Genomic DNA, 19,870 nt, shown 5'->3' with positions numbered 1-19,870 from the left:
GTTTTCATCAATGGTTGAACTAATTTATCCTTCCACCAACAGGACATAGGTATTCCTTTTTCTCTAAAATATTGCAGCATCTGTTATTTTTTGACTTTTTAGTAATAGGCATTCTAACTGGTGTGAGATAGCATCTCATTGTGATTTTGATTTGCATTTCTCTAATTATCACTGACATTGGGCTTTTTCTCCTATGCTTGTTCGCCACAAGTGTGTCTTCTCTTGAAAAGTGTCTGTTCATGACCTCTTTTCACTTTATAATGTTTTTTTCTTATAAATTTGTTTAAGTTTCTTATAGATGCTGAACATTAGACTTTTGTGAGCTGTGGTTTGCAAAAAAATTTCTCTCATTCTGTAGGCTGTCTGTTTATTCTGTTAATAGTTTTTTTTTTTTTTTGCTGTACCGAGGGTTTTAGTTTAATTAGATCCCATTTGTCAATTTTTGCTTTTGGTATCTTCATCATAAAATCTTTGTCTCTGTCTATGTTGAGAATGGTATCGCCTACATTGTATTCCAGGATTTTTACAGTTTTGAGTTTTATATTTAAGTCTTGATTCCATCTTGAGTTAATTTTTGTAAATGCTGTAAGGAAGGGGTCCACTTTCAATCTTCTGCATATGGCTAGGCACTTATCCCAGCACTCTGTATTGAATAGAAAATCATTTCTCCATTGCTTGTTTCATCAGTTTTGTCAAAGATCAGATGTTTGTAGGTATGCAGCCTGATTTCTGGGCTCTGAATTCTTTTCTATTGGCTTATGTGTCTGTTTTTGTACCAGTACCATGCTGTTTTGGTTACTGTAGTATAATCCGAAGTCGGGTAATGTGATGCCCCCACTTTTGTTCTTTTTGATTATAATTGCCTTAACTGTCCAGTCTCCTTTTGAAATTGAGATGTTACGAACCACTGAAAATATCAAAGAATCCAGGAGCTTGTTTTTCAAACAATTAATATAATAGACCACTAGCTAGCCTAATAAAGAAAAGAGAGAAGATCCAAATAAATACAATTAAAAACAACAAAAGGGATATCGCCACTAACCCCAAAGAAATACAAACAACATCAGAGTATATTATGAACACCTGTATGCACATAAAATAGAGAAAAATTTGATAAATTCTTAGGACATATGCACCCTACCAAGACACAATGAAAAACAGATTGAATCCCAAAAAAGACCAATAATGAGCTCTGAAATCAAGGCAGTAACAGTTTATCAACCAAAAAAAATCCGAGAGCTAAATGGGTTCACATCTGAATTTTACCAGATGTATAAAAAAGAGTTGATACCACTTCTGCTGGAACTGTTCAAACAGTGAGAAGAATCTCTTCCCTAACTCATTCTACAAGGCCAGCATGATCCTGATACTGAAACCTGGCAAAGATACAATGAAGAAAGAAGATCTCAGGCTATTATCCTAATGAACATAGATGAAAAAATCTCAACAAAGGCCAGACGGGTTGGCTCACAGCTGTAATCCCAGCACTTTGGGGGGCCAACGCAGGTGGATCACGAGGTCAGAAGATCAAGACCATCCTGGCCAACATGGTGAAACCCCATCTCTACTAAAACACCAGAAAATTAGCTGGGTGTGGTGGCGCACACCTGTAGTCCCAGCTACTCGGGAGGCTGAGGCAGGAGAATTACTTGACCCTGGGAGGCGGAGGTTGCAGTGAGCAGAGATTGTGCCACTGCACTCCAGTCTAACGACAAGACTGAGACTCTGTCTCAAAAACAGAAAAGAAAAACCTCGACAATATACTGAGAAACCAAATCCAGCAAAACATCAAAAAGTTAATCTACCATGATCAAGGAAGCTTTATTCCTGCAAGGCTGGTTCAGCATATGCAAATCAACAAATGTGATTCTTCACATAAAGAGAACTAAAACCAAAATCCACATGGTCATGTCAAAGGATGCAGAAAGGCTTTCCATAAAATTCAGCATCTAACATGTTAAAAATCCTCAAAACACTAGGCACTGAAGAAACATATCAGAAAATAGTAAGAGCCATCTATAACAAACCCACAGCCACCATCATAGTGAATGGGCAAAAGCTGGAACCATTCCCCAGAGAACCAGAACAAGACTAGGATGTCAACTGTCATCCTATTCAACACAGTACCAGAAGTCCTGGCCAGAGCAAGCAGGCAAGAGAAAGAAAGAAAAGCCATCCAACCAGGAGAGAGGAAGTGAAATATCTCTTTTCACAAACAGTGTTAACAATATGATTCCATACCTAGAAATCCCTTCAGTCCCTGCCCAAAGGCTCCTAGAACAGATACATAACTTCAGTTGATTATCAAGTCTCAGGATACAAAAGCATTGTACAAAAAGTGGCATTTTTTTCTCTCCAAGGTTATGGAGAAAAAGGAACATGTATATCCTGCAGGTGGGAGTGTAAATTAGTTCAACCACTGTCAAAAACTAGGTGGCAATTCTTAAATGGCATTCCTCAGTGGCATTTCTATACACCAACAATGTCCAAGCTGAGAGCCAAATCCATTCTGCACCCCCACTCGTAACAGCCACAAGAAGAACGAAATACCTAGGAATACAACTAACCATGGAGGTGAAAGATCTCTACAGTGAGAATCATAAAACACTGCCGTAAGAAATCGGAGATGATGGCTGGGCACCGTAGCTCTTGTCTGTAATCCCAGCACTCTGGGAGGCCGAGGCAGGCAAATCACCTGAGGTCAGGAGTTCGAGACCAGCCTGGCCAACCTGGAGAAACGCCATGTCTACTAAAAATACAAAGTTAGCCAGGTGTGGTGGTGCATACCTGTAATCCCAGCCACTCGAGAGGCTGAGGCAGGAGAATCACTTGAACCTGGGAGGTGAACATTGCAGTGAGTTGAGATCATGCCATTGCACTCCATGCAGCCTGGGGAAAAAGAGTGAAACTCCATCAGAAAGAAAGAAAAAAGAAAGAAGGAAAGAAGAAATAAAGAAAGAAGGAAAGAAAGAGAAAAAATAAAGGAATGAAGGAAGAAAGAAAGAGAGAGAGAGGGAGGAAGGAAAGAATGAATGAAGGAAGGAAGGAACGAAGGAAAGAACGAAAGAGAAAGAGACCAGAGATGATACAAACTAATGGAAAAACATTCTATGCTCGTGAATGGGAAGAAATAATGTCAAAATGGCCTTACTGTCCAAAGTAATTTATAGATTCAATACTATTATATCAAACTGCCAAGTCATTTGTCACAGAATGAGAAAAGAAAGTATTTTAAAATTTATGTAAATCCGAAAAACAGTCCGAATAGCCAAAGATATCTTAAACAAAAAGAATACAGCTAGAGGCAACACACTACCCAACTTTTCAAACTATGCTGGCTAGCCATATGCAGAAGATTCCAATTGGACCACTTCCTTTTATCATATAAAAAAATCAATTTAAGATGAATTAAGGACCTACGTTACAAAATCTAAAACTATGAAAATCCTAAACAAAAACCCTCCAGGACATACCATTCTGGACATAAACCATAGCAAATTTTTCCAGACTAAGGCTCCAAAAGCTATCACAAGGAAAACATAGACGCATGGGACCTAAGGAAGCTAAAGAGATTATGCTCAGCAAGAGAAACTGTCAACAGAGTAAGCAGACAACCTGCAGAATGGGAGAAAAATTTTACAAACGATGCACCTGACAAAAGTGTCATCCAGAATCTATAAAGAAATTAACACAATTTTAAGCAGAAAACAAACAACCCCATTAAAAAATGGACAAAAGACAAGAACGGACACTTCTCAAAAGACATTCATGGGGTCCGCGGCGGCCGGGCAGGCAGGAGCCGACAGGGCGAGGCGAAGGCCGCGGCGGGGGTCGGGGGCGGGAATCGAGCACGTGGAGGGAGAGGTAGGCTGGGTGGGTGGGCGCGAGGTCCGGGCCGGGCGGGGCGATGCAGGCGGCGCCGCTCTCCATCCCCATCAACCCCAACAACTTCCCCGCCGAACGGTGGCGTCTGGTGAACAGCCCGTGGTAACGGTCCACCCGCTGGGACGGCCGCGGCGAGGGGCTGCTCATCCACCAGCCGCTCTTCGAGGTGGTGCTGCTCAGCCCGCCCGGGCCGCGGGGCGGCGGCGGGGCCGCGGGGCCGGGGCCGAGCCCGGGCTCTTCAAAACCAGCAACTTCACCAGCTTCGTCCGCCAGCTCAACGTCTCCGGCTTCCACAAGGTGGTGCAGGGCGGGCCGAGGCCGGGTCTGGGCCGGGGCCGGGGGGCGGCGGGACGGCGGGACCGGCCGCTCCACCACTTCCGCAACCGGCACTTCCGCCGCGGCCAGACGCAGCTGCTCGTGCACCTCGAGCACCGGACCGGCGCCAACAAGGCCAAGCTGGCGGCCGGCCTGGAGGTGCCCTGCCTCCCGCGCAGCGGCTTCCAGCGGCTGCGCATCACCTCGGCCTCCGCCTCCGCCGCCTCGGCCGCCGCCCCGACCCCGCTGCAGCACCAGGAGCCGCCACCTGCGCCGCAGATTCCCGGCCCGAGCCGCACGGACCAGGGGCTGTAGGACAGTTTCACCGGTCACTTCGGCGACGTGGTTTTCCCCCTTACTCCTACGTAACTTCATCCCACGACCGCAGTACTTTTCCCATGAAAAGTTTAGATCGGACCCCAGTTCCTCGCGGAATATGGCAGAACTCCCTTGGAATGCACCCCGGACAAGTGGAGACATCGCCCATGTTTTCAGAGAAACGGTAAGGTTACAGAGCCATTTACTTGGCCTGTTCTCTGTGGAGAGGATATTTCCTGTTACAGCCCAAGTGTGAGATCGACTTTATGTTCCCCGCCTCCAGATCCTGTTTTGCTGCCTCAGTGGTGCGTGCCTGTTGTCCCGTCTGCTTGGGATGCTGAGGTGGGAAGACTGCTTGAGCCTGGGAAGCGGAGGCTGCAGTGAGCAGTGACCTCGCCAGTCACCAGGCGTGGTGACTCATGCCTGTAATCCCAGCACTTTGACAGGCTGAGGCAGGTGGATCACTTGAGGTCAGGATTTCAGGGCCTGCCTGGCCAACATGGTGAAACCCCATGTCTACTAAAAATTTAGAAAAATAAAAAATTTGAAATATAAATTTTTAATTATAAAAACTATAGAAGAGAAAGTGAGTTTCTAAATGAGATACTAGTTCATAAAATGTAGAATTTAAAATTTAATAATATTTAAAATGTAGAGTTCCTGTAAAGGTAAGGAAAAATAGTTGAGACAATAGGAAATTATAATTGGCTTATTAGTATTTTAACTTATAATTTTCAGTGACTATAAGGTTTTGGTAAGTATAGTCAAATAACAACCTTCCAGTTTTTTATTGGGAGAAGGAAACGAGAAAAAAAGGAAAGAAATCTTAGTTTTCGAATTGTTCTTTTTTTTTTTTTTTTTTTTGAGACGTAGTCTCACTCTGTCGCCCAGGCTGGAGTGCAGTGGCGTGATCTTGGCTCACTGCAACCTCGGCCTCCCGGGTTCAAGCAATTCTCCTGCCCCAGCCTCCTGAGTAGCTGGGATTACAGGCACGCGCCACCATGCCCTGCTCATTTTTTGTATTTTTAGTAGAAACGAGGTTTCGTGATGTTGATCAGGCTGGTTGTAAACTCCCAAGCTCGTGATCCACCCCTGTTGGGTCTTCCAAAGTGCTGGGATTACAGGTGTGAGGCACTGTGCGTGGCCCAGATTATTCTTTAATATAAGTTAATAGGCAAAGGCTGATAAGAAAAGAAGTTCATAAATGACACGTTCGATTTTAGTTAAGGAAAAAACAAAGGAGACATGATTATCGCCTGTACCTTTCATAAATCTAAAGTGATTGTTAATTCGGTAGTGTAAGTGGTCCTCAACTCTGAATTAACTGTGGGAGGTTTGCTTGTGTTACTCAGAAAGCTTGTTCTTTACTTGCCAGCCAGGTTCGGTGACTCACACCTGTAATCCTAGCACTTTGAGAGGCTGAGGCAGGTGGATCACTTGAGGTCAGGAGTTCAGGACCAACCCGGCCAACATGGGGAAAGCTTATCTATACTAAAAATACAATAATTATAAAAAGAAAAGCTAGCATCATGCATCATTTCTTACATGCTAATTGTGTAAAAGTGCTATACGTTCCTTTATGGAACATGGCTTTTATATAGTTGATTTTTGTGGGTTATTTTTGCCTTTTGCTTAAAAATATGCATTGCTTTATGTCAGAGCTTGAACTTTTAAGTTTGAAACCACATAGTTTATGGTATCTACATTCGTCTTTAGAATAGTTTTCATAGAGTTCTTGGACGTCTAATGAAGACTGATTTCTTTTAGGTCAGCTGTATAGCTGTGGTATTAGGGTTTCTTTCCATTGTACTCCAGGATAATCCCACTCTTTCTTTCCTTAATTTTTGTTTTTTTTGAGACAGAGTCTTGCTCTGTCACCTAGTCTGACGTGCAATGGCACCATCTTGGCTCACTGTGACCTCCGCTTCCCGCGTTCAAGCACTTCTCTGCCTAGCCTTCCAAGTAGTTGGGATTACAGGTGCCTGCCACCACACCCAGCTAATTTTTGTATTTTTAGTAGAGATGGGGTTTCACCATGTTGGCCAGTCTGGTCTTGAACTCCTGAACTTGTGATCCACCCACTTGGCCTCCCAAAGTGCTGGGATTACAGGCGTGAGCCACCATGCCTGGCCCTCGAATAACTTTCCATGCTTCTGTTTCTCCCTGGGCACGTACTTTAGGCAGAGGGACTTCCCATTTTCCCTCCTTCTCTTTTCGTTTCTGTTTAATCATACTGGAAAGTGCTTTAGCTTGAGGTTGCCCCGCTCTGTCCAGCAGATAGGCAGATACTGCTCCTTGTGGAGTCTCTTCATCATTCTTCTGTTTGGTGTTTCTCTTTTCATGCATCTTGATAGTCTTTTTCATTTGTATTTTCTCAGCACGGCACTGTTTATGGTAAAGCTTAGCTTTCAGACCAATCATTTTCTTTGCCTTCTTTGAACGTTCATGAACCTCAGGACTTTCCTTCTTTCTCTTTTTCTCATGGTCATCCAAACGGTATCCATAGCGTTACCAGTGTAATTGAATATATTCATTCTGTGGCATGGTGACAGCTGCAGAGCTGCCAGAGGAAGCCCCTGGGGTGTGAAAACGCTCAATTTTCAGGTCTCAGAGACCCATGAGCCAACAGTGTGCAGGCCACGACAAGAAAGCTATTTTTTATTTATTTTTCTTATTTTTTTGCTATTTTTAATTTTTAAAAATATTTATTTATTGATTTGAGGTGGAGTCTCACTCTGTGGCTCCCTCCCGAGTTCAAGAGATTCTGCTGCCTCAGCCTCTTCAGTAGTTGGGATTACAGGCGCCGGCCATCATACCTGGCTAAGATTTTTTTATATTTTTAGTAGAGATGGGATTTCTCCATGTTGGCTAGGCCTATGTTGAACTCCTGACCGCAAGTGATTCGGCCACCTTGGCCTCCCAAAGTGCTGGGATTGCAAGGGTGAGCCACCTCACCTGATTCTTCTGTATTTTTAATAAGCTCCCAGGTGAGGTGAGTGCTGGCTAGTGGAGCACTTTTTGAGTGTCATGGATCTGGTTCATGCCCTCGTTGGCAGTGGTGGCTCATGTCTGTAATCCCAGCATTTTGGGAGACTGAGGTGGGTGGATCACCTGAGGTCAGAAGTTTGAGACCAGCCTGGCCAACATGGTGAAACCTGTGTTTACTAAAAATACAAAAAATAAAAATAAAGATAAAAAATAACTGGACGGTGGTGGCATGTGCTTGTAATCTCAGCTACTTGGGAGGCTGAGGCAGGAGAATCTATTGAACCCGGCAGATGGAGGTTGCAGTGAGCTGAGATCCTGCCACTGCACTCCAGCCTGGGCAATGGAACAAGAGCTAAACTTCATCTCTAAATAAATAAATAAATAAATAAATAAGTCTCATTTATGTCCTATCAGCCATTTATAGATGTTAGACTGAGTCCTGAGACAGGAAACTCATGTTCCAAACTCCAGATTTCCCACAAAATATATAGGAAATATGAGGCCCCAAGAGGGAAATGTTGCTGAAGATGACACAGCAAAATGGAGTTTGAGACTAGAAACAAAAGCGCAGATGAAGCCTTTATTCCCATGTCACTTTCAACATCAAATATAAATATCTAAGAGGACCCCTTGATCTGGGCCCAGCCCTGAGCCGCTTCTGTGGCCTGTCAGGGAATGCCAGGAGCCATGGCACTTCCCGAAGGTTGTTTGCCAAGCAGCAACCAGGCGGTGGGGAGGAAGAAGCCAGTTTCATTTCCTTGCTCCAGCACCTGGAAAGGTCTGACCCTGGAAAACACCCCACCCAGGGTATCGGTGACCTCAGGAGCCCCAGAGATCCATCTCTCAGACACCCTGCAGAAGGGCCCTGCAAGACAGGACCTGTTTAGGCGCCTTCTTTCCACCCCAACCCTTGTAGGGCCCATTATTCTCCTGAGAGCTTCCCTAGGTTATTTCCACCCACCCCCGCATTGACCTTCAGCCTTGGAGCACCCTCACACTTTCCCCGCCTGTGGAGACTCCACAATTATTCTCCTCCAAAGACCCCTCCCAAAACTGCCTCCTGGCATCAGCGATGCTGTCACACCTTGGTGACTGCCTAGGCCACCCCCTTCCCTGCCCCAAGCACCTCTGAGTCTGCATCATGACTTCCCCAGGTCTAGGGCTGTACTGAGACTGCACAGCGACCCCGACACACAGGGCTTTCCTCCAGCACTCCCTCAGACATCCCGCCCACCCTACAGGGGAGACGAGGCTCCACCACCCCAAAAACGCGGCTTTCTGGACCCGCACAAGGCACCTCTGTCACACAGGGGTGACCCTAGGAATCCCTCTCCAGATTTTCTCGGGCCTTCCCCCAAGGGGAGACACCAAAGGTGGAGGAATCCCCTGGAGAGGATCCTCAGAAACCATCCTCAAAGCCACCATGACAACCAGAAAGACCCAAGGAAGAAACGTGGCCAGGAAACCCATCTCCACATACACAGTCCTCTCAGCGGCAGTTCTAGGGACCCCATTCATGGTCACCTCACCCCAAGGTGACCTGAAGACGCTGCCCCCAGGTTAAAGGGAAAAGAAAGGAAGAGTCCACCAGAATTCCTGAAGGAAAATCTATTTTCCTTTATTCATTATGCATTGGAGCTAAAGCGCAGGGCACGAAGGGTTTTATAGACAATTTTAAGTTCTTAGTACAGTTTTCCACGGAAACTTTAAAAATTAACAATGAAAGAGATCATAGATAATAAACCCATCATAAGTACATTATCACTAGGTTTCAGCAGTTCTCATTTTGCTGTTTAATTTCAAGTATCAATTTCAAATATTCTAGGAGTTTTTTACATCAAATATCAGATACAATATCATTAATTATGAAAGAACATACGTAACTATCTAACAAGTGAAGCTGAGAAAGAAAATATCATTATCATATCTAATACAAATGTTAATATTTAAAATAGATGAATTTGTGTATTCACCAAAGAGTAGACTCTACAAGCACCGAAGGCTTTGCATGAAATGTTTTAACATGTTTCATTTAATAATTCATCTTCAGACACAAAATATCGGTACATGAAAATATTCAGTTATGTATATGGGGCCACAGAGTATGTTTGGAGGAGGAAATCACAAATCAACAGTGGGATATTCCAAACCACTTTATTGTGAACGTAAATGCAAGAGGCCGGGCACGGTGGCTCCCACCTTTAATCCCAGCAGTTTGGGAGGCTGACGCAGGCAGATCATGAGGTCAAGGGATCAAAACTATCCTGGCCACCATGATGAAACCCTGTCTCTACTAAGAATATATAAATTAGCTGGGTTGGTGGTTCATGCCAGTAGTCCAAGCTACTTGGGAGGCTGAGGCAGGAGAGTCATTTGAACCCGGGAGGTAGAGGTTGTAGGGACTGGAGATCTCGCCACTGCGCTCCAGCCTGGCAACACAGCAAGACTCTGTGTTTTGGTATGACCAGTATGGGCCTGGGGGAAGATGAGCTGATTTCGTCTCTCCTTTTATTACCATGAGGTGGGAGCCTCATTTCACATGCACAGATTCCCTTCAAAGACGAGATGAACAGGCCTGAGCCCCCATGGAATTTGGAGTAATGACAGCCTTGTCCCCATGCATTCTATCTTCCCACACTTGTTGTTTCGGGCCATCGTGCATTCAGTGCCTCTGTGGACAGAGATTCAAACCCAGGCACTCTCACAAATCTGGGGCCAATTCTATAGTTTTTTGAATTCCAGCTGAGTTCAGATTGTCACCTGCTTGGGACTGTGGGTGACTGTTGACTCTGCACTGGGATGTGGTGTGTCCATGTGACAGTAGTCTTCCCCAAGAGTTGTTCAAGAAGGCAGTGCCCTAGGAATGCCATCTGGATTCAGTGGAACAAGAAGGGCAGGTAGCACCTGGCACCCACTGTTCATGCCACCATCACCCAGCTTTACGGTGTGGTTATTTGAAGAAATCTGTGCTCTATGAAAGTCCTAATCAACAACAACAAAATCAACAATAGCAACAACGACAACAAGAAAAATTAAAAAAGAAAACATAAAAAAAGAAGATCCTAATTTTCCTGGACTTTTTCAGCAATAGAAGTGATATTTTGTAGTCTTTACAGTTGACGAGTCCAGGATCTTATAATGCTAATTTCTGTCTTTAAGGTAAGATGGCATTAGTATGCTGAATAGCGATGAAATCCATGCTGTCGGCCCTTCTCACAGTGGCGACATCTTTATATAAGTCTTTGTATTCACATGGCGGTGACATAGCCTAGGAAAGTCAATTAAAGAGAAAATGGGTACAGTTTTTAAAAAGGCTCCAACATTTTTAAAAAGGCATCATTGATGAGAAACCACACATAGAGATTCCTTTGGAGGGTTCCCTTGTAGCTGCTTTGGCTGAGTTTTACAGTGCCAGGTTCTGAGGATGCAACTCCCTGCCCATTCACTAAGGTGGTCTCCTTTAAGAGCTATGAAAAGATTGCCAGAGGCAAGACAAACTTACTTTATAGGTTGAAAATTGGGCTCATTGCTCGGTGATACTGTCACATAAAAAATAAAATAGGGCTCCAAAAGATTTTCAGAGTATTGTGACAAGCTTGTAACAATATTATCTGTTACCTGTGCACTTGTTCCTTCAGCATAATTAACATACACTTGTGCCAAACAATCAACTTACTCAGTGATTCAAATTCTACCGAATCCTTAGTAGTTACTACACACTCCAAGCAGATTTTAATGAGGTAGGTGCGTGCAGGGCTGCTTGAGAACACCCAAGAAGTCTAATGATGGAAGCACCACAAGGTGCTACTTTACTTGCACATTGTGGTAGAGAAATGTATTATTCCAAAGTACCACCGAGACACCAGAGACAGTGCCTATTTTAAATGTGTCTGTGTCAGTTGGAATTTTCCTGTATACTCACCAAGAGTCATAAGCCACAAATCTTACATTGTCCCATGAAGCCATTTTCACTGAAACTCATGTCGTTCCTACACCTAGTACTTGAAACACTGGCACCTTATACAGTCTAAGGACATGTGGGGAGCGGCACAGGCCAAATCCTGGGGCCAAGAGAGCCCAGGTGCCGCTTGTGGAAGGCTCAAGTCCTGATGATTCAGGTCCAGCCCGTGGACGGCACGAGGCGGCACGGGGCTGGTAGCGGCAGGAGGCACACCAGGCCGGAGTTTTCCAACTGCAAGCTTCCTTTGCCCCGCCTCCCTGCCTGGCTTATTTAAGCTGTGAGCTCAGCAACAATAAACGAGACTTGATCAGACTCCTGTCTTGTCTCGATTTCTCGCGTCTCCTGCCCATCCTTCCCCACTCCCTCCCTTCGGGCCCCTGTTGTCGTCCTGCAGGTCGGGACAGTTTGGCGCCCGAACAGGGACTCGAAGTAAGAGGGACACAGTGAGGGACGTCGTCGAAGCCGGCCGGATTGAAGGAAGAAATCCAGAAGAGGAGTCACCGCGGGAACCTCCTGCGGCCTTGCTCTCTGGTAAGAGGACGACGATATTATGGGTCAGGAAATTAGTAAGCATGAGTTGTTTGTAGAAGAATTAAGCATAGCATTAAAGGCGGGAGGAGTAAAGGTGAAAGTAAACCGGTTAATTAAATATTTTGATTATATTAAGGACGTTTGTCCCTGGTTCCCTCAGGAAGGAACCATAGATCAAAAATGTTGGAAAAGAGTAGGGGAAGTCCTAAAAAATAATTATGATGCTTTTGGGCTTCAAAAGGTCCCTGTAATTGCTTTTTCATACTGGAATCTGATAACTGAGGTCATTACCCGAAAACATGACGATCCAGTCATTGCTAATCTCATAACCCAGGGGTAAACTTGCCTGAGAGACTCATGTAAAAAATTTGTCAGATAAAAGTCACCCCTTTAAAGAAAATTCATTAGTTTTGGAGAAACCAGAACCCAAAGAGGGCAAGGAGAAAAAGTCAGGGGAAGGTGACTTAATGTCATTCAATAGCAACTCTGGTAAAGAGGAACAGAAACCCGCGGAGAGCGGTGGGTCTGTGTGCTCCTTAGAGAAATTTGCTGAACGTGTAGCCGCAGGCCTTAAACAAAAATTAGCTAACCCAAAATATCGAAAGAGGAAGTGGTCTTGTCTTGTTTCAAAGGTCTACAAACTGCCCTTACCGCTAGTGGATTAGTCATAGTCCCAGAGAAGGTGTAACTTACTGATCCCTACACTTACCTAGGATTTCAGTTAAGTGGAACTCGCCTATCGACTCAAAAGGTGCAACTCAGGCTAGACTGTTTAAAAACCCTTAATGATTTTCAAAAATTATTAGGAGACATAAACTGGCTGTTACCTTATCTAAAATTATGCAAAGCTGATCTCAAGCCCCTATACGATACATTGGTAGGAGATCCCAGTCCTACTTCTTTAAGACAACTCACCCCTGAAGCAAAATCAGCTATCAATTTAGTTAACCAAGCTATCAATAACCAAACCATCACCTTTTTCGATATTGACAAACCACTCCAATTTATTATATGTCATACCTCATTATCTCCCACAGCTGTGTTCTGGCAAACTGCTCCACTTATGTGGATCCATCTTCCTAATATGCCCACTAAAGTCATTGAACCTTACTACCTTATGGTAGCCAGTCTAATTACCAAAGGAAGAACCCTAGGAAAGGAATATTTCGGACAGGAACCTAACAACATTGTCCAACCTTATACCAAACAGCAGATCCATTGGCTCATGCAAAATACTGAAGCATGGCCCATTGCACTTGCCTCTTATACTGGCAACCTCGATAATCATTATCCTCCCAATAAGCTTCTAGATTTTGTTAACAGACATGATTTCGTTTTTCCTAAAAATACCAGACTTCATCCTCTTCCAAATGGAATTACCATTTTCACTGACGGGTCATCCACAGGGCTTGCAGCCTTTGTTACCCCAAACCAAACTATCAGCTTTCAATCCCAATCTTCGTCTGCCCAATCAGCAGAGCTACATGCAGTTATAGCTGCATTTTCCATGTTTCCCAATGATCCTCTCAATATCTATACAGACAGCGCATACATTGCTACCTCTGTCCCAAAGTTAGAAACAGCCCCATTCATAAAACACACCTCAACTGCTGCAAAACTATTTTCTCAACTACAAAAGCTATTAATTTCCAGAACACAACCTTTCTACATTGGACATTTACGTGCTCATTCAGGCTTACCTGGTCCATTGGCCTCTGGAAATGCCAAGGCAGACCTAGCCACCCGTGTTTTGTTAGTTCAACTTCCTAACACCCCTCTAGCTCAAGCACAACATTTGCACAACTTGCATCATCTTAATGCTCAATCCTTAAGACTATTCCATCACATAACTAGAGAACAAGCCCGACAAATAGTAAAGTCCTGCACACAATGTGCACCTCACTTACCGGTCCCACATCTTGGAGTTAACCCTCGAGGCCTCCTACCTAATGCCCTTTGGCAAATGGATGTTACCCACATCCCAGAATTTGGAAATCTTAAATACGTTCATGTTTGCATTGATACTTGTAGTGGATATATCTTTGCCACTTTACAAACCGGAGAAGCCACAAAACATGTTATTGCTCATCTTTTAACTGCCTTTGCATCCCTGGGGTGTCCACGTAAAATCAAAACTGACAACGGGCCTGGTTATGTCAATACAGCCTTCACTCAATTCTGTACTCAGCTAAACATTCAACATGTTACAGGCATCCCATACAACCCCCAGGGACAAGGCATAGTAGAAAGAGCTCATCTCACCATAAAAACCACTCTAAATAAAATAAAAAAGGGGGAATGGTACCCCCATAAGGGATCACCAAAAAACCTTTTATCACACTCTTTATTTTAAATTTTTTAACACTGGATCAAGAAGGACACTCTGCTGCTGATCGACACTGGCATTTTGAATCCAAAAGCCATTATGCATCGGTAATATGGAAAGATCCCATGACGGGCACATGGCATGGCCCGGACCCGGTCCTGATTTGGGGTCGAGGATCGGTGTGCATTTATGCCAAGGAAGCCGATTCGGCCAGGTGGCTTCCCGAGAGACTTGTAAAGCAAGTAAGTATCAAAAAATCCGAAAAACCAACTCCACCCAGGGACGACATCGAGCCCTGAGGGTCTTCTTTTTCCTTTTTAGGAGTCAACAACATGGTATTATTTATTCTGATTGCTTTCCCTCTTTGTCTTATTGTCTAAACGGTCTTGTTATACTCAGCAAACTCAGGAGCTTCTCAGGATCACAAATTGAGGCCATGAAGATGCAGCCCATTCAGGTCCATTACCACAAGCAGGAGATGGTAGACCTAGAGATGGAGCTTGATACCCTTCCTCTCGGGTCACCCGGCGAGCTGAACCGGTTAGCCAATGACGGGCAACTGAGGAGCATGAGTAAGGACACTCTGCCTAAGATAAGGAGGAAAACGTTTTTCCCTCCCCATGATGAATAAGGAGTCAATGTTCTCTCATGTGGGGTCCTCTGACCTAAGACAGGCACGGTTCCCGCGGGCATAACTACCACTCAGCCTATTTCTAAATAAAATAAAAAAGGGGGACCTGTGGGGAGCGGCACAGGCCAAATCCTGGGGCCAAGAGAGCCCAGGTGCCGCTTTTGGGGAGCTGTGAGCAGCAGGCCAAATCCTGGGGCCAAGAGAGCCCAGGTGCCGCTTGTGGAAGGCTCAAGTCCTGATGATTCAGGTCCAGCCCGTGGACGGCGCGAGGCGGCACGGGGCTGGTAGCGGCACGAGGCACACCAGGCCGGAGTTTTCCAACTGCAAGCTTCCTTTGCCCCGCCTCCCTGCCTGGTTTATTTAAGCTGTGAGCTCAGCAACAATAAACGAGACTTGATCAGACTCCTGTCTTGTCTCCATTTCTCGCGTCTCCTGCCCATCCTTCCCCACTCCCTCCCTTCGGGCCCCTGTTGTCGTCCTGCAGGTCGGGACAAGCACAAGTCTCTCAGCCACTACTGCTTTGTCTGATAAACTCCTGGGACTGCACCGAGATATACAGAATAGACAAGGACACGAAATTGCAATTGCTTAAGTAAAAGACAAGTCAAGAGCAGTAAGTGTATTGTCTATTTACATATAATTAGGAATACAACTGCATTTATTCATGAATGCTATGTGAACAGGTAGAAAATAAAACCCATTAAGAACAGATTAAATTTAACTGAAAATATTCTGAATTATGGTCAAAGCAGTGAGAATATCAATAACGTCTTAAAATACAGATCCATGGCCGGGTACAGTGGCTCATCCCTGTAATCCCAGCACTTTGGGAGGCCAAGGTGGACAGATCAGCTGAGGTCAGGGATCGAGACCTGCCTGACCAACATGGAGAAATCCTGTCTCTAATGAGAATACAAAATATACGGGCATGATGGTGCCTGCACATAATCCCAGCTACTCAGGAGGCAAAGTAGGGGAATCGCTTGGACCCAGGATTCAGAGGTTGCAATGAGCTGAGATTGCACCATTGCACTCCAGCCTGGGCAATGAGAGTGAAACTCCTTCTCCTAAAAGAATAATAATAATAATAATAATAATGATTCTTGTATAATGCATAAAAGACTTGAAATATGATGCCAAAAAAGTAAGCACTTTGGTCTGTTAATTTTAAGGCTTTCATTTTCCTAATCACTATTTAATATGATTTTGTCACAGATGTTGGCTTTTGCGGCCAATGGGAAGCTCCACTAAGTGACTTCACAGCCTTACCTTCAATCTCTCTGCTTTATCTTTGCGAAGAAAACTAAATAGAAAACACAGGTCATGGTCGTATGCCAAGGCACGCAGGTCAAAGTAATATTTCGTATAAACACTGGCAGACACATGAATATTAAACTCAAGTAGCTCCAAAAAACTCTTCTCCATCTTACTCCTGGGGGAGGAGAAACACAATAAAGCGAACACAGGGCAATTTTAGTCAAGTGGGTTATCTTTAAAAATATTCTGAGCTACTAGGATGCTCAAAGTTCTGTTTTGAAACAAATAAAGGCTGAGTGGTTGGGTCCTTACACTAATGTCCAAACAAGGCACAGCTGCTTGGGGTCTCCTCTGCATCCCAGCAGCTCAAGTTTGGGATGAGGGAGAGGTGGAAGCCTCTTCTGCACTCCTGCTGCTGCCTCGGGGCTTATTCTTCACAGTTCCCTTAGGGCAGCTGCGCAACTCAGACTCCAAGCTCACTCACAAACCCCGCAATGGTGATGAGATGACAGGAATGATGGGTACCATTTATTAGCTCTGAAGAAGCTCCAGGCATATTTCCCAGGATGATAACAGGAAGGGACTTACTGAAGTAGAGAAGCACCAACAGGAAGATGGGGCGCATCACCATGGCAACAAGGGGACCCATGGAGAGCCACCCTATTATTTCGGAGGAGGAAAAACTGTAAGGCTAAAAGGAGAATTCATCCCAAATAAATACATAAGCAAGATACATTTTATGGCAAAAAGAATCCCCTTCCCTCTGCTCCAGCACACTCGGCTGTGTCAAGGAGGCATAATGCAAGTTTCTGCTCACCTTAATATTAGGAAGAGACTGGGGAAGAATAACATTTAAAATTTGAAAGGCAGAAAAGTCAAGGAGAGACATTTTGGCTAAACTCATTTTATAATGTGATTTATAGTAGGGCCCTGGCCTTAACGCAGGCAGTGTTGCTCTTGAGTTAGGAATGCAACCCTGAAGAACTCGGCATCTGTCACCCCTGGACAGAACAGAATGTGGGGGAGTTGGAGACAATGGGAGAGGAAAGCACTGGGAGCGGTCCTCTGCCTCATGATAATCCAGCTGCTCTCACCAAAGCTAAATTAATAGGTACAAAGATAGTGTCATTCTGGCTGCTTACAGAGTAACCCCTGTAATGAGTTAATTGCTTAAAAATGATCAATATCTGAAAAATACATTTGGTTTCTTGGTTTGAAAGTTTTAACCTTTTACCCACTGGCTAAGGAAGCAAATGCTTGAAAGTGGAGGGCAGTTAGACTCTAAGTCAAGATGTGGGGATCTCATTTGCCGAACGTAAAATCCAACTGAACCTACTTCTAAAATTAATATCCTGTTCACGTATCCATAGGTCTATAGAAATGTAAATGAAACAATATTTGAATAGACAGGTAATCAGGACATGACTTACTACAGAAATTAATGGCACTTCCCAGAATTAACGTAGCTATTCATAGAGGCTTAATCACTGAAGAAAAGAATTCTGTGAACAGCAGATTCATCTTCTAAGATTTTTTTTTTTTTTTATGTGGAGTTTCGCTCTTGTTACCCAGGCTGGAGTGCAATGGCGCAATCAGCTCACCGCAACTTCCGCCTCCCGGTTTCAGGCAATTCTCCTGCCTCAGCCTCCTGATTAGCTGGGATCACAGGCACGCATCACCATGCCTAGCTAATTTTTTGTATTTTTAGTAGAGACGGGGTGTCCCCTTGTTGACCAGGATGGTCTCGATCTCTTGACCTCGTGATCCACCCGCCTCGGCCTCCAAAAGTGCTGGGATTACGGGCTTGAGCCACCGCGCCCGGCCGATTTCTGGTTTTTTAAACAGCTAGTTGACTGAACAGCATACCCTTTACAACACAGCATTTCTGCATAGTGGCTACTCAGTTTAACTCTCTAGAAAGGATATATATTATGGGGAGACACATCGATGTTGGAACGTTTTAAGAAAAATCTGATGGACAGCAGTTCTTTATCTGTCAAACTGACACTCAAAATGGGATCATTGCAAATAGTCAAGAGCAGTAGGGTGAGACACATGTCTATTAAATGCTTGGACGTAATGCTTTTCAGCTTCCCAAGATCATAAACAGAAACAGCCTGTTCAGACCATATCTCCCGGTGTTTCTCCGTTCACACACAAACAGCTCTGTTTGGAACCTGTCTTCTTGGGGCTGGCCTCTGCCTCCACTGCTTCTGGAGCTCACTTCTGTGGAAACCTGCACTTATCCCTGCATGCTCTCTGATCTTGTGACTGGAAATCAGAGCCCCAGGCAGCTTAGCTGCAGGTTTTGAGAACAATTCAGCTGCCAAAATGGTAGAACTAAGTGTTCATGATTACAAATTTGAAACCACCTTTGCAAAAATTGTAACTGAGAAAATGATGACAGTGAAAGAGGATTGATGTGACTTCATCTCACTTCTAACCTCCAAGCTGTCCTTGTTCTTTCCTACACAGAGGCCAAACTAACTTTGGAAGGAATGTAGTTTGTAGTTTAACTTTGAAACCAAAGATGGTAACAACCCTTTCCCAAAACAAACCCCTTTCCCACCTGGGAACTAGATAGATGACCTTTCCACAACGAATAAATTAGCCACAAGATTAGAAATTGTGGCTTAGGAGTCATGAGGCTGAAGGCTGCAAGAATTTGAACCTGCCCATATTGATCCTGTGAATAACTTCACTATTATAAAACCTAAAATCAGTGCTTGAGATATTTTGCAGACGTTGTACTGGGATCAGGTGACACCACCCTAACAAATCAACGTGGCTCATCTGGTTTTTTGGCCCCAACCCAGCAGCCAACTCAATGCAGGAGGACAGCTTCAACGTTGCCCTATGATTTCATCGCTGACCTGATCTGTCAGCACTCCCCACTTTTTGACACCCTACCCACCAATTTATTCTTTTAAAAAACAATCCCAGAGTTTTCAGAGAGACTAATTTCAGTAATAGTCAAACTCTGGTCTCCTGTACAGCTATCTCTGCATGAATTCAACACTTTCTCTATTGCAATTATCCTGTACTGATAAATCAGCTCTGACCAGGCAGCAGAGAAGGAGAAATCAGGCAGTCACAAATCGTGCTTCCTTTTAGGGAACAGTTTGCAGTGGATGACTATGATTAAACTCCCTTTAGCATTTGAAACTTTCAAAGTACTTCCATTTGTTTCAAATTCATTTGCTGTCATACTCTCTGCTAAAATGGCTACCACAAATATCACAATTATCACTTGGTTTATACTATTAGCAAAGTGGTGACAAAAATGTTTGTTTGTTTTTTAGAGAGAGTCTGGTTCCCTCACCCAGGACTGAAGTGCAGTCACGTGATCACAGCTCACTACAGCCTAAAGTTACCAGGCTCAGGCAATTCTTCCACGTCAGACTCCCAAGTAGCTGGGACTACTACAGAACCTGCCAACACACTTGGGTAATTTTTTAAAAAATTTTTTGTATGGACAGGCATCACTGTGTTACCCAGCAGGTTTGAACTCCTGTGCACAAGTGATTGAATGTAGATATATACACACTGCAGTGTATCTACAATATAAACTGTACCTTCAATTGCAGCCATACACTGAGGTGATTCTGAATAGCAGTCCTCCTATCTGGAGTCACCGGCAAAGATGGATCACAAAACT

At 44.3% G+C, this 19,870-nt stretch overlaps 1 protein-coding gene across 1 annotated transcript; it reads left to right on the top strand.

Annotated features, from left to right (window-relative positions):
- The first annotated feature begins 3,547 nt into the window (after positions 1 to 3,547).
- On the top strand, positions 3,548 to 15,357 carry LOC141584363 (uncharacterized). Its single transcript, XM_074398368.1, has 5 exons — positions 3,548 to 3,602; positions 3,763 to 3,864; positions 3,982 to 4,702; positions 11,862 to 11,998; positions 14,724 to 15,357. The coding sequence occupies exons 1-5, from the start codon at positions 3,548 to 3,550 to the stop codon at positions 14,762 to 14,764; spliced, it is 1,056 nt and encodes a 351-aa protein (XP_074254469.1). The 3' UTR covers positions 14,765 to 15,357.
- The last annotated feature ends 4,513 nt before the right edge of the window (positions 15,358 to 19,870 follow it).

This window comes from Saimiri boliviensis, chromosome 1, assembly GCF_048565385.1.
Source record: "Saimiri boliviensis isolate mSaiBol1 chromosome 1, mSaiBol1.pri, whole genome shotgun sequence".
Taxonomy (NCBI): Eukaryota; Metazoa; Chordata; class Mammalia; order Primates; family Cebidae; genus Saimiri; species Saimiri boliviensis.
Note: the sequence above shows the minus strand (reverse complement) of the source record. Positions and strands in the feature narration are given on the sequence as shown.